Here is a 14,103-nt window from a genome sequence, read left to right on the forward strand (position 1 = left end):
CTTTCTCTCTTTCAATTTATTTCTGAAGAATGTTATACTAACAAAAACCTTTGTCGTGCAAATTTGTGCTGACCCACTAGCTCCTGAGCAAGTTCAAGGAAACAAGACCTCCTTTTACTTCTTATTACCTGTGTGCTTTTTTTTACCTATTGATGGTCATAAAAGAAAAACTGAAAGTGATGTTTGGTATTCAGATTATTGCAGTTATCTCCTGGTTGTTTTAAGATAAAATATTACTGCAAGAAATTAATTTTGGATTGTCCAAGGCAAAGTACACCTTCAAATATAATATCGCCTACTAAAGTGGATGAAAAAACCACTGCGGAAATTAATCTTTCAAACGAGACATTTTCATTGGCATTGTCTCAAGTTGACTCATGGTAATCAATTAAGTAGTCTTTTTGAGTTCTGCTGATGTTGGCTGGCAGGCAGGGAGGCTCTAGCTTGCCCTACCTGCTGAAGAAGACCCAAGCTCAAGTTGTGCTGCACAGAACTTTTGGAACAGCAGTTCCAAAAAAATCTTCTGTTGCAGGGAAGCATCCAGCAACATATGTTGCTTGTTGATGGAGAAGAGTAAGCAGGTAACTGACTTGATCCAGAAACTGTGGCTTCATGAAGTCTGTTCAAAGGGTGCTGTGGTAGTTTACTGTAGGAAATGAGATATAGTCTCTTGTTGTTGCAATCTGAAATGTAGAGCCTTGTCCAAAGGCTGTTGAAGTCCATTGCATTCCTACTGGTTTTAATAAGTCCTGAAGCCAGGAAACCACCTGAAATCTTTGCATGCTTTTCTTCTTTAATAACAAAACAATCCCTTACCAACACTGTCAGCCCCCTTGCATGCAGAATAATATGTAGATCTGCTGTTGTAAACCAACTTTCTGTTCCTGGGGAAGACAGTACATAATCTGTTATTTTCCTTCTGGAAAGGAAAGAAAGAAAAACATGTTTACAGCTTGAGGAGTAAATTATCTGTTCTGCTCTTGCAATGAGGTGTTTTATCTTCTCTGAAACTAATACAAGAACTTCTTTGCTTATTAGGCATTACCTCTGATACAGAAGGTCACTTTAACATGATTTTCTTCTCTCTCTTTTTGGGCTGTATGAATAGGATGTTGTGACACAGTGCAGTTCAAATAGAAAAGTGCTGGTGGTTTGTGCCATTATTGCTAATTGCTGCAGCATGGATGCTCAGCATATGGTTTAAGTGCTGTTGACAGAAATATAGGTAATACTGTCCTGGAATACCTCAAGTTGCACAGTGTACTTACTTTTCTAACCATTGTAAATCTTGCAAGAGGTTTATTCCATGCCTCTCTGCCAAGAGAACTGATCCCTCCCCACCTCACTGGTCATCCCCAAGACTGCTTAGTGTGCCTTTCTTTCAACACTCACAACTAGCAGACCTAAGTGCTTTGACACGAGTATGACAGACCACAAGTAGGCTTTAAGTTAAAAACTGTCGTGCATGGATTGGAACAACACTGGATTTTAAAAGCAATTGAAAGAGCTTTCAGGAGGATTCTAAAAGATATACTTTGGTTTCTAGAATCTATTTCAGATTTGATCTAAAAATCAGTGCCAAAACTTGTCTGTATGTTGATTAACGCAAGAATAAAAGTAATAGATTGAGTCCCAAATCGTGAAGAAACCAATTTTGTGCTAGAGGAAGGTCAGGCTGATTATCCTCCCTCCTTCCTCTTTCTCTTCTAACATTTAATGATGAGGCTTTAGATTCGTCTTCCAAGTTAGTAGTTAATATCACAGTTCAAAAAGAGGGCAATCAATGGAGGAAATACTGTGGACTTGGATTCTGTGTGTGATTATGTGGTCTGCACCTCTTCTGTAGAAATATGCTATCTATGTAGTTGTGGTAGCTGAAAAATACCTAAGATTATGCTTTCAATTGGGAAACTGGTGGCAATGTTTTATCAAGGTCCATAGGACCCATGAAGGATACTGGATAATCTTAAAAATTTGGAGAAGCTAACATAGGAGACTAAAAACTGTAATTTTCTAGGTATTTAAAAAGCTGGTGCTCATGTAGGAGCATGCTTTTTCAGTGTACTGGTAATGCTGTGTACAATTTTGAGAGTAGACCTTGATAAAGGGAACAATAAAAAAAAAAAAAGGGTGGGGGGTAAAAAAGAAAAAAAGCAAGTTAATTGGGTATGGAGGTGTCCCAGCTTGCCCCTAAAGGTGGTGGCTTAATAATGCGATTGTTAAGTTGACCAGATAATAGTCATTGTGAGATCCAAGAAGGATGGAATAAAGGTGTCTATGTGCTGTCTGGTTGATTCTCTAAGCATGTAAGGGGATGAACTCTTTTGGTTCCCTAATCTAAAGAAGCAGCGTGGCTGCTCCAGTTTAGAGTCAAATATGAGTGAGCCAGGAGTCAAAACATGACTGTGAAGTTGGTCTTTGACTCCAGCAAATGCCTGACTGAGTCATATACTTGAATGTAAATGTTCCTTGTTTGTATAAACTTGAGAAGTTCAGGCTTGTACTTATGGGCCAGATAACAGATAGCATTGTGCCATGTTAATGTGTAAGAGTAGCAAAGCTCACGTCCAAAGACAATGTCTCTTCTACTCCACACTGTGCTTAGGTCCCAGTGTCAAATCTGTGGTGACAAACTAAACCATTTAATGCTCCCACCTGAAAGATTAACCCAGCCTCCAGTTCAGTTTTCAGAGGCTCTTTACAGCTCTGGCTTTATTTTACTCTTGTTTTATATCTCTTAACAAATGTTTATCTAAAATATTCAAAGACAGCCTGCTTCTGAAACCCTTTTTTTCCATGTGTGGTGCATAAGTTATGTGTCGACCAACACATCATCACCAAGATTCAGTGAATTGGGACACGTAGCTTTACAGATGTCACTCTTCGCTCTGCCGTAACTCTTACCATTCTTCTTTGCTCTAGCATAAATCAGAGCTAGAAGCACTTTGTAGGTGTCAGGGTGAATGCAGAAGGCACAGCCTTATGACGTGTTTTTTTTTTTTTTTTGTTTACTTTGTTCATTTACTTGCTAATCTGTAAAATGCAGTAATTTTCAGTGGGTTTTCCTGTTAGTGGTTTGAATTAGTCATGATTTACTGTATTAAATTTGTTTTCACATCTGGCACTACTAGAGAACACTGTCTTACTGTGGCAACTGCTGCTGGAAGTATTTTCTTACCTCTGAAAACGCAAATTTCTGATTCTAGTCCTACAAAATCTCTCAGTGAAAGATTAGTTCTTGGTTAAAATTTAAGGATATTTGGATGAATGATATTTAGTAAGAGCTGTGTAAGGTGTCAATTAAAATAACATATGGTGTGGGGGCAAAATCCATTTTATCATGTAGGATATTCAAAGTATACCTGTGGTGTGTTTACATATTGGTAGGTCTAGATATTTTGGTAGCGAACAATACACTTAATTGTTTACTTTTGTAACTTATATAGGTTTCAAGTTATGATGAGATTTGTAATTTATTATAATGATTTTCCTGTTTTATTAAAATGCAAAATTAAATTCCTATGCAGATATGAAATGTGTGGTAATTCCAGAGCTGTTTGAGGTCTTACAAAAGCTTCACTTTTCCTTTCAGTGCTTCCTTCCCTAGATTAAAGTTATGAATAACTCAGATGAGAGATCTTACCGCTGTTTTATATAGTAACCATGGTTTGGCATCTTGAACTTGCAAGAATTGCCTTCATGGATCTATGTTTTCTCGGCTAGCTTGTTGAATTTTTTTCTGTAGGATGCTTCTATGTATCTGTTCTTTCAAATAGTGACTTCTATGGTACTAGAGAAAGTGTTTAACTTTAAAATATGTTTGTCACGTGCCGCTCAGAAGCTCATATGGTATTGGGCCTTCTTTATCATTCAGTTTCCTCAGGCCTTTCAGAAGATGGGATTTTAAGCGTCTGAAACAGGGATCTGCACAAGGATATTCTGACTTGTGTTCTTCTCATATGCCTTTCTTCATGAATGAATTTTATATTACTTTCTGCAGAGTTAAAAGCACACAAGGTGGAAAATGCTTCTGTTTAACCTCTCTAGAGTAGATATTTATTTCCCTCCCTGTGGAAGAGTATCTATTTGAACATTCCTTGGCTCAATGTGGTGTTGAACCTGAGCCTTTTTCCAGGTATTACTGTCACACAGATAAGGCAAGTTTTCCCATCTTCTCTGTCTGTCTTTTAAAACAAGATACAAACTGCCATCAGTTCTCTGAAGAAACAGAGGAGGATCTGCTCTTTCTTTCGTCTCCCTGCGATCTGTGTAGCTCACTGCATGGCCATTGATTGTGTGATGCTGAGACTGACAGGTGTCCTGGGAGAAGACTGTGGCATGCACGGTGCAACCCAGGTGGGTGAATGCATTTCTGCAGTTCTCAGTCCCGTGCTAAGGCTCAGGAGAGAGGCAGGAATGCAAATGAGCTGTTTGTTTAGTATTTTTCTCCTGTTAGCTCAAGCTTAGAAAGTACAGTGTGAAGACCTGTGTGCTGGTTGTGTTTGTGTGCGAGTGCTCTCATGTGGGTTTTGGTGGGAAGGTGGAAGAAAGGAAACAGCCCAGTTGAGCAGCCTGCTGTTCTCTGTGCAGGGAGCTTAGGGTCCCACTGTGCGGGTCAGGCACCCAGCAGGAAGCTCTTGCTGTCTCCTGCTTTGAGCTGTACAAACATCTAAATGTGTTGGGCTCTTTGAGACCAGTTACATGCCCTAACTCCACATGCTGGCTTTCTCCCTGACCTGTGGTTATTCACCTGGGGCTTGTTGACAGTCCATTAGGGTAATGAGCTGCATTTCATGCTTTGCATGGAAGGCATGTGGAAGAGAGGCCAGTCATCCGAGGTACAATTGCGTCTCAGTGCATTACTGCTCCAATTTTGTCTTTCTTGCCAAGCTGTCTTCCTCGTTTTGGGAGAAGTAACAGTCTGTCTCTCACAGTCGGAATGCTGTCAGATTGATCATCACTACTACACACTCTTTCGTAAGACAGTTGCTGCTAACTAGAGAAAATAAGGCTGAACGTTGTTTGCCTAAATTCAGCCTAAACAGTAGAAGATGAGACTGAAGTGAAATGAGAGTATACAGGAACTAGAAAGCAAATGACAGTGAAATACATGCTAAAAATATATGCCAGGACAGCTGTGATCTTTCTCAGGTGTAGGGCCACATCTTGGATCAGCCTCTCCTTTAGGAGTTCACTGTTGCCAGTGAGAAGATTATTCTGGTCAATGAATTTGGCTTTTATATCACATTTGAATTCCCACTGGGGTTTATGCTTGTGTATCAGCTGTAGGCTTGGTTAATAGGTATAAGATGACCATGATTTATTATGAAGATTATCTTTTTTGTAATGGCATTCATCTTTTCTTTTAATCTGTCAAAAGTAGATGAAAGAAATGAAGTCCTCCAATTTAATCTTTGGTCTTCATGCTGTAAAAACAATTATTTACTATTTAAATAAAGTAGTTTCTAGTTTTTAGAAACAGTTTAATATGCTTTGTTCTGGCTCTTGCCTACAGGTGAGAAATGCCAGTCTTTTTTAAATAAAATGTGATTTTAGTAGCGCTTTTGTACTTCATATTCAGTACTTAAGCTAATATAAGATACGGGAGCAAGAAGAATATGAAACTCCTATTTATTTCCTAAAAAGGTTGACATGTAGAAACACACAGTGCTAACCTTTGACCTTTAAGATTTACTATTTCCCTTATTATAGTATGTTCCAGTACTCTTAAACAAATTACACACAGTTATAGTGATAACTTGCATTAATAGGGAACACTTCTAGGAGGAAACAAAAGAACTTCATGGTTCTTTTCAAAACCCGCTGCTTTACCCCTATCCCCAGTGAAACAAACCTAACATTGCTCATGGACTTGCAAGCTCTTCAGTCATCTAAATAATCTCATGTAAGATTACTGCAAGGCTGAAAGGAAGATAATTTTTGGCTTGGTTATAAACCAGGAAATATGTGCAGTAAATCTCAGTTAAAATCATTTTGGACATGGAGAATAACATCCTCTTTCATGAGATCTTTGTTTTATGTCTGAGTTAAGCTATGGCACACCAGGTACAAGTCCTCATGTTGAAGTCAGCTGGACCATACTTAATTTTTCAGCTGAAGAGGTGGCTTTGTATTTCCCATGAGTTTATTTTCCCATCTCATTATTTCGGGACATTAGTTTGTTTCCAGTGAAAAGGAAAGAATATTCCTAGTGCTGTTTACTGCAGCATCTAGACTTTATTAGAGTCTTAAAAAATTAAGAAATTTCTGACCAATTCTGATTATGCCTCATCTTAGGTTTAATGATGTACTAGCTGTGGTTGAAGTGACTTTGGACAGTAGTGTTCTTTAAATGTTTTCTTTTGGATAAAGTCTGTTTTGCTCAACTGTGTTGAGATAATTCCAAAACCAAGAGCTTCCTTACACTTTCAACACCTGGGGCTTATTTTTGTCAGCAAGTAAAGTGTGTGCCATCATATGCTTTAGATGTAATATATTGTATGACATTTACATTGTCAGCAAAAGGTTATTATACTACATTTGTTTCAGTGTGATTACTTCTTTGGGACATACATTTAGCAAAACTTTTATTATGATTATTTTAAATACGGACTACAGTGAAGGAACTCTGCTGTGTATAAAGTACTTGTCTTCTGTCTTGTACGTGTTAAATGGTCAAAATCTTCACCTTTAAGGTTAGAAAAAAGATTTCTTATGGTTCTAGAAGGCTTCTGCAGAAGCTGATATAATGCCCAACTATAACGACAAGACAGATTGAGCAGGATTACTTAAGTCCCGACAGTCTACTGGTGTCAGGACTCATAAAGATGTGTTGGTTGGTGACAGAGTCAAAGATATAATTGCTAGCATGTTTTTTGTTCTCAATTTTCTACCTGGAAAAATACCTGAAGTAGTAAAGTAGCTGAGCAAAGTAGAAAAGCTCTGGTGTTCAGTTTGGTGAACTCTAAAACTGAGAACAGGTGAGGGAAAGGTATTTCATGTGAAATACTTCAGTTGCAAGTAGCTGGGTTGAATGAGTTTATGAGATTGGCTCCTCCAGTATCACATTTTATTAATGCATAGGAACAACATTTCAAATCAAAAAGGATACTGCATTGTCAAATTGCATGAAATCTCAATGCAAATTTGCTCGTAAGTGGAAAATGTAGGGCATTCTTGTCTGCAGTGCCAGGGTGTTGGAGGGATGTCTTCCAGATGCACACTGTAAGCCCCCTTGAAACATCTCTTCTCCAGGCTGAACAGTCCTAGCACTCCAGCCTCTCCTCACATGAAGGGTGCTCCAGCCCTTCACCATCTCTGTAGCTGTGTGGTGGGTTTGTCCCAGTAAGTCCCTATCTTGCTTGTGCTTGGGAGCCCAGAAATGGACCCAGTGTCCAGCTGCAGCCTTGCTAGTGTGGATTTCTTCACTGCAGCATTAAAGTAAAATAGATATCTCTGTTCTACAATACTCAGTATGACCATTTGCATAATTAACTTTGTAATGTGGCTCTCTGTCATACATAGGATCTGTTGGTACTTAAAAAAAAAAAAAAGGGGGGAGGGGGTAGGGGTTTTGTGTTTTTTTTCCACCCACCCTCATGTAATGCTAATCTTCTGCTGAGACTGCAAGTCCAAGCAGCATAGCTCTCATATGAGTGACTAGGAAATGTATTACTTGTCTTCATTTCTTGTGTTGATGCTCTTGTCTGTTTTAAAATGCAGAAATGTTGTTTGCGCTTCTAGAAAAACATTTTATTTTGGTTTGTCTCTTTTGTTTGTTTAGAAGGGGCTAATTTCAAGAAATGTTTTCAATGTGGAAGTTTTAATTAGATTTAAACCAGACTGTAAGTAGTATTAAGTCTAGAGTATTATACAAACAATACACAATCAAGTATTGTAAGCCTAGGCTTTCTTGTTACAATGTGTTAATTTGTTGAGAAGAAGTTTTCTAGGAAATTATATTATTCACTGTAATTTCTCTGAGAGTGTAACTTTTGCATTCAAACTGATATTTGGTAAAGAAGTATTAGTAATGAAGGCAAACATCTGAACAGCCTCATTCAAGTTATTTCAATTAAGGCTAGAATTTATTTTAGGCTGAGAAACTATTTGGTGGGACTTGTTTTCCTGGTAGCTCTTTCTATAGAGAGTTTGCCATAGTATATTTCCATTGCATAATCTGGATCTACTGAAAAAGATATTTGAGCATTGTTTATAAATATTTATATCCTCCTGTGATACTCCTAGATCAGAGGTGATTTGGCAATGTGAAGAAAAATAACTTCCTGGAGGAAACAAAACAAAGCAAAAACCAAGTTCCTTAGAGGTTAATGGAATACTGGAATGCAGACTGAGTCTTCTATGTAAATAAAACACATGAAAATCAGTATGTATAGTGACTGTATAGTATCCGGTGACTCTAAATAGACCTGAGATCAAGTCTTCGCCAACCCATAGAAATCAGAGGTAGAGGGGCTGCACATGTATCCCAGAACTTAGGTGTAAATTTTCCCCATCTAATATATGCTGGCAATCAACAGTGAGAAGTGAATCAAAGAGATGCTAGTCTGTACAGGTAGGCCATAGTTTGTATATATCACTTTATTATTTGGAACGCTTACTTGATGCTAAGTAACATTTACCTCTTTGGTACAGTGTAAGAACTTTTATTCTTAATTACATATATATTATGAGGAGCTCATAAAAAAACTATGAAAACTGTGCTGTTTCTGAAACTGTAACTTAACGTGGAGATGGATACCTTCATAATTGCCCAAATAACTCTATAAATCAAATTGTAGAAATTAATTCTTAGAGCTGAATTTACTAATTTTCAACACAATTAGGTCATGAGAAAATAAATTGGAACAAATTGATGATAATTCATTAGTGAAATAAATGGACTAAGCTCTAATTCAAACTTCATAATACCTTCTATTCACACATAACATTGACCACTTTTTTAATCTAGTTGCCTTTCACAGGAAGGGGAAATAATGATACTGTGGTGGTAGGGACATCTAAATCTTTCCAGTAGCTCTGGGAAAAGTGTTTGAAATGTCTACGCTTACTCTTTTTCTATGGTGTTTTAAAATAATTCCTGATCCTTAGTTGGTAGTACAAAACACTTGTGATTGTTATAGAATAATTTGTTCTTGGTTCATGCACGGTCTCAGGGGTTGCATTTTGCAAACAGTTTTGCAAAGTGCTGACATAAAATCTTAAGAAATTTCTAAACCTAATTTCAGTTCAGTCATTTTAATGTATTTCTCGCTGAGGGCAATATTACAGTCTTCTCTCAATATTTAATATCACAAATAATAGATCTTTTGCATTTCATTTTAAAATTGAGGGTGATTGCTTTCAACACATGGGACTTTAAAAAAAATAGTTCTGCAGTGAATCATTTTCTTCTCTAATATTTATGGCAGAAACTTTCTTTGTGTTGTGGAGATGTACCTGTGATTTTAACACACTCAGGAAAAATATCAGTACTTTCAATTTATGTTGCGTTTTGTTGCTGGTTTTGTTTTCAGATATTCCTGATAGTTGTTCACATCCAGTGTAGAGTATATAATGGGGAGAAAACTGGATCTTTCTGGCTTGACTGATGAAGAAGCTGAGCATGTACTGCAGGTGGTTCAGCGAGATTTCAGCCTTCGTAAGAAAGAAGAAGAAAGGCTGAGGTAAGATTTAAAACATGGTTAGAAATATTAGTTGTTTTGGACCATTACAAACTGTTCTGTGGGGAAGCTGGAGAACACAGCTGTTTTGGCCTGTTTTTCTTTTATTCAGATACTTTGTCTATATGCAAACATCTGAAGGTGAAGAAACTCAACCCATCTCTTTCCCCCAAAATAAACAGTATGATTCTATCCATTATACTGATAACTTAACTTTGCTTTCAGTAATCTAAACACAAAATGATTGCAAGCAGAAACAACCCAGAAGAAAGTAAATGAAACTTATTGCAAGGTAGCTTTTTCAGCCCTGGGACTTCTGTGTGTGACAAGGGGGGCTACTGGCAGAGACATGAATTGGATGCATTACTTTTCCTGTAGTTTCAACAATATATTCTTGAATTATCTCTTATTTGTTTAATACCTTCTTTGAACACATCATGGTATTTTTTTTTTCCCTGGGACAGTCTAAAGTCCCTGTCCATAGTTAGCAAATGCACATTCTCTTATACTACTAATCACAAATACCTGCTTCTTTATTATATAGCACCATTCTGAAGTCAGCAGAGCAGGAAGATGACTGAAATCAATATGAAACTAGGTGTATATGTTATGTGCAATGGTGAACTGAGGGGATTCCTGTCTTTGTCACTTATTTTCTGTTATTTTCTGAAACTACTTGGTACATCAGGAGCAAGAGAAGACTTGCAGCATAGGCCTGATTAATTTTCAATGTGCTGTAATAGTTCTTGCTTGGATTGGTAGTGCAAGATTGCTGCAGGGAAGAAAGGCTGGATGAAGAAGGCATTCAGAAGGGTTTTTCTTGTCTGTTTTGTCATGGACAGTACTAGTTTATTTATTTATTTATATTTTATTTATTTATTTTTTAGTCCTTCACAGTAAAGCCGAGAGATATTATGGAGACAGGTTAAGGAAAGTGAGTACAGGGGCTTTCTCTTGCCTCATTTGTGTGACTTTTTTTTTGTAATCTTACTGGGAGCAAGCATACAACAGCTAGCAAGCACTGGGCATCTTGCCTATTATATACAACTAGATCCTCTAGTGAGAGAAGGACAGGGGAGGATGTAAGGCATGCCCACAGAAAGTTGATCAGAAAGCTCAGTCTTGCTTTGCTAGCAGGAGCTGAAGAGTCAAATAACATGCCACAGGAACTGAAGTTTATCTTTACTCCCAGCAGATGCTTTTAAGGCAGCTGTTTCAGAGCTAGACACCACCGTCTTCTACAGTATTGCAGTTGTTTACATGTTCATTTATTTTTATGTATTCTGTAAACAAAATGATATAATGAACGTGTGGAGACAATTGTATATTTCTGTCTGAGTACTTTCATAGATGTGCTGCTAATCAAATGTGTGACCTTCCTAAAGCATAGGTAGTAGTTCAGAGCCTGGGGAAGTTTGACTTTTTACATCTTTTGAGAAGAACTGAAGCAACACCCCAACTCTGTGAAAGTTGGGTTTGGGGGGAGTCAAAGGCCTTTCTTTTTTTTTTTTTGTCTTGTTTTTGTATTTTTATGAATAAAACCTGTGCACACTGAAGTTCTCCCCCCAGTAATACAGTAATATAATTTTGTCATCCTTCACATGGGTGCTGTGTAAATACTGAAATGAAATGTAACATATGCAAGAAGACACACTGATCATTTGCATTTTCTGCTGCAAAGCTGAGTTGAGTCTCTACAGTAAGAAATTTTAGCAGTGGTTCTCTAATTTAAGTCTTTCTCCTCACTTTGTGTTGGTGTTATCAGACCAGCTCCTGTATATTTTGTGGAGTAAAAATAGTAAGATAACAATAAGATAACTGCATATAGTTAGTAATTAGTGTGGTTGATTTGTCATGCCTTGCTGCTTCCTGTCAGTGCAAGTTTTTCTTTTTTTTTTTTTTTAATCCCCTGTGGCTCTCAGCCTGATATCAGATCAATAATATTTACTATTCTTTGTTGCTTGTTCACCCATAATCTTTATATTTTGATTGTGATGGTTCTGTTCTTTGGCAGTAGTGCTATGTTTTTATTTACTTCAATGTTGGTGTAATCATCCAGAGTCATTGAGGCTAAAATTACAACACAGTCTTGTAAATAGACAGTCCTGGTTTTCTGTGAATCAGAAGTAGGCACACCAGGCAGATCTGGCACAATTAGGTAGGTGATCAGTTTGAGTTGCTTGGCATACACGCTCTTTACTGGGTTGTGGTAGTACAGCTTTGTGTACTTCACCTCTATCGTAGAAGCTCTACAGGCTGTCTGTTGGCTACTGGGATACTAATTATTATAATTTGCTTTTAGAGTAAGTTTATTGCACATGCTAGTGGTCTGTTTTCTCATGAACAATCTATTTTTAATCTTGAATTTCAGACTTCATGTATTTGAGTGAGCAAAGAGGAAGATTGGACTGTTATGAGGGTTGAACTTTTGATGTTTTGCTCTGTGTGATTTCTGTGTAATGTCTGCAGTTTGCTTTTTGAAAAGAAACAACACAGGAGAGCTTATAAGAGCTTATAAAGCCAAATGCTTTTTTGTGAGATAGGCCTCTTTACACAAACAGTTGTGTAAAAGAGATTGAATGCACTGGCAGTAAATGGAAACAAATAAAAGGCAACGATCTTCCAGATCATCCAGGTGCACTATGGTCTCCTCCACTGTGGGTAAAATATATTCCCACATTGGTTTTGTTTTTACGGTACTGTTATAAATGTGCTAGTCCATTTGTTTCAGGTCGGGACTGCCGTGAAGTAAGAATGTTTTAAGAAGTAAAATAATAATTTACAAGAAAAAGTGATGGATTTTCTTACTGCTTGGAGCTGCTCCTAACTTGTTATGTTTTGTCCATGTGGACAGATTGAAGGATAGGTGCTGCGCTGATACTGAGTTTACTATTCAGAAGAACTGTAAAGGGGAAAAAAGTTAGAAGGATGGGAAAGGGGGCAGGGGTTGAACGGGTTCAGTGAGGCAGGAAACTCTCAGTGCTGATAAGGTGCTTTACCTGTCAGCAGCTACTTTGCTTCAGGAGGCCATGGCCTAAGTCACATAAGCAGTATTACTATAAGTGTTTGATGACAGAAATTCCCATCCCCATATTGAATACTAAATCAACTATGTGTGTGGTGGTATTCTCATGGTAAACCATGGAAACTTGCATGGGGCAGGGGTGGAAAATGTTTCTGTGGGGGTGAGGGCATGGGTCTGCCTGGTTTAAACCACTGGTCTTAATCATCTGGGAAAACAGAATTACAAGGAAAAATTACTGACCTTCAGGTACCACATTGACATGTCATCATAAGCATGTTAAGCAACTAATATGTTACGTGGGGTCACCAGGACAACATGAGGGAACTGTTGTCAGTTGACTGTCACCCACAGGCAGAACACAGTGCCACGTGCCTGTTATTGTGTGTCATAACTATCTGGCGAATATCAGCTTTACTGTCTTTATGCAGTTACATTTTCAGCTGTGGTAAAGATGAATTTCACTGATCCATGATCAAATCTCCAGTACTGCTTTATTTGCAGAAAACATTACACGTATGTGCTCACTGGAAGGCCTTCTATATTCTGGTTGTTCTGATTTTCTTTTACCCAGATTTGGTAAGGGCCTAGAATAGAGCCTTGTGTGGAAGAAGATGAAACCTTTTAAATTAGGCGTTGTTTTTTTTTTTTTTTACCTACTTTTTTCTCTCTGCCTCTTTCACATTGTAGCTCGTTGGCGCATGAGTAGGATTATGAAGAGGCTTCTTAGGGTACAGATGCTCATACCTGACAAAACTGAGAAACCAGTTCGATGCTTTTTCCTGTGAGACTACAGTAGGCTTCAGCGTATGCACAGTATGTGTCATGGGTCTTGTAGTGGATAAAATATTATACTCCTCCTAACCTCTGTTAATAGAAATATTGTCCATGAGTCATATCAAACGGGCAAAATACCAAGTCTGACATTTGGGTAGCTATCTGTTAATTTTGCTTATCAGTTCTTGTTCCTTCTTCCTGTGGCAGATGTATCAAATACCTGAATAAAAACAAAACAAATCTATCCTTCTTCCCTCCTCCCCTCCAGTCCAAACAAAGCCATTTTAAAGCTGTTTTCCTGGGGGGAAGGGAGTAGGAGATTGGTCTCGTCTTCTCCACAGGCTTCAGAGTTCCAGCAAGTGAACTGCTGATCAATACCTGTTGTCAGAAGGGATTTCCTAAGGTCAGTCTGCCTGCCCTTCTCTCCAGTGAACAGCATGGGCAGAGCACAAAGAACATTCCCCTCCAGAATTCTGGTATTTTGTAGCAGGTAGGCACAGTTCTGCTTCCTGTGCCTGCTCATTAACTCCTCAAGGGATCTGGTGAAGGAGGCTGTAACATACCACTTCATATTTGTTTCTTCCCATTAGCTCCGAGAGCAAGGCCCCATGCAGTGCTAAG

General features: G+C 38.1%; 1 protein-coding gene across 14 annotated transcripts in view; it reads left to right on the forward strand.

Annotated features, from left to right (window-relative positions):
* MYRIP (myosin VIIA and Rab interacting protein) overlaps nt 1-14,103 on the forward strand; it is a 254,003-nt gene that overhangs the window by 20,211 nt on the left and 219,689 nt on the right. For 12 of the 14 annotated variants that reach the window (XR_014580615.1, XM_083826509.1, XM_083826515.1 and 9 more), the window contains one exon: nt 9,537-9,686. The exons of 1 other annotated variant lie outside the window; for it this stretch is intronic. Coding sequence is in view for 12 of the 13 variants with exons in the window: in XM_083826509.1 (XP_083682635.1) it covers nt 9,577-9,686 (110 nt within the window). In the remaining variant the exon portion in view is untranslated. Of the gene's footprint in view, nt 1-284; nt 4,357-9,536; nt 9,687-14,103 lie in introns of those variants that run through there. One more of the 14 variants, XM_083826520.1, reaches the window with a different exon arrangement.

This window comes from Anser anser (assembly GCF_964211835.1).
Source record: "Anser anser genome assembly, chromosome: 2".
NCBI lineage: Eukaryota > Metazoa > Chordata > Aves > Anseriformes > Anatidae > Anser > Anser anser.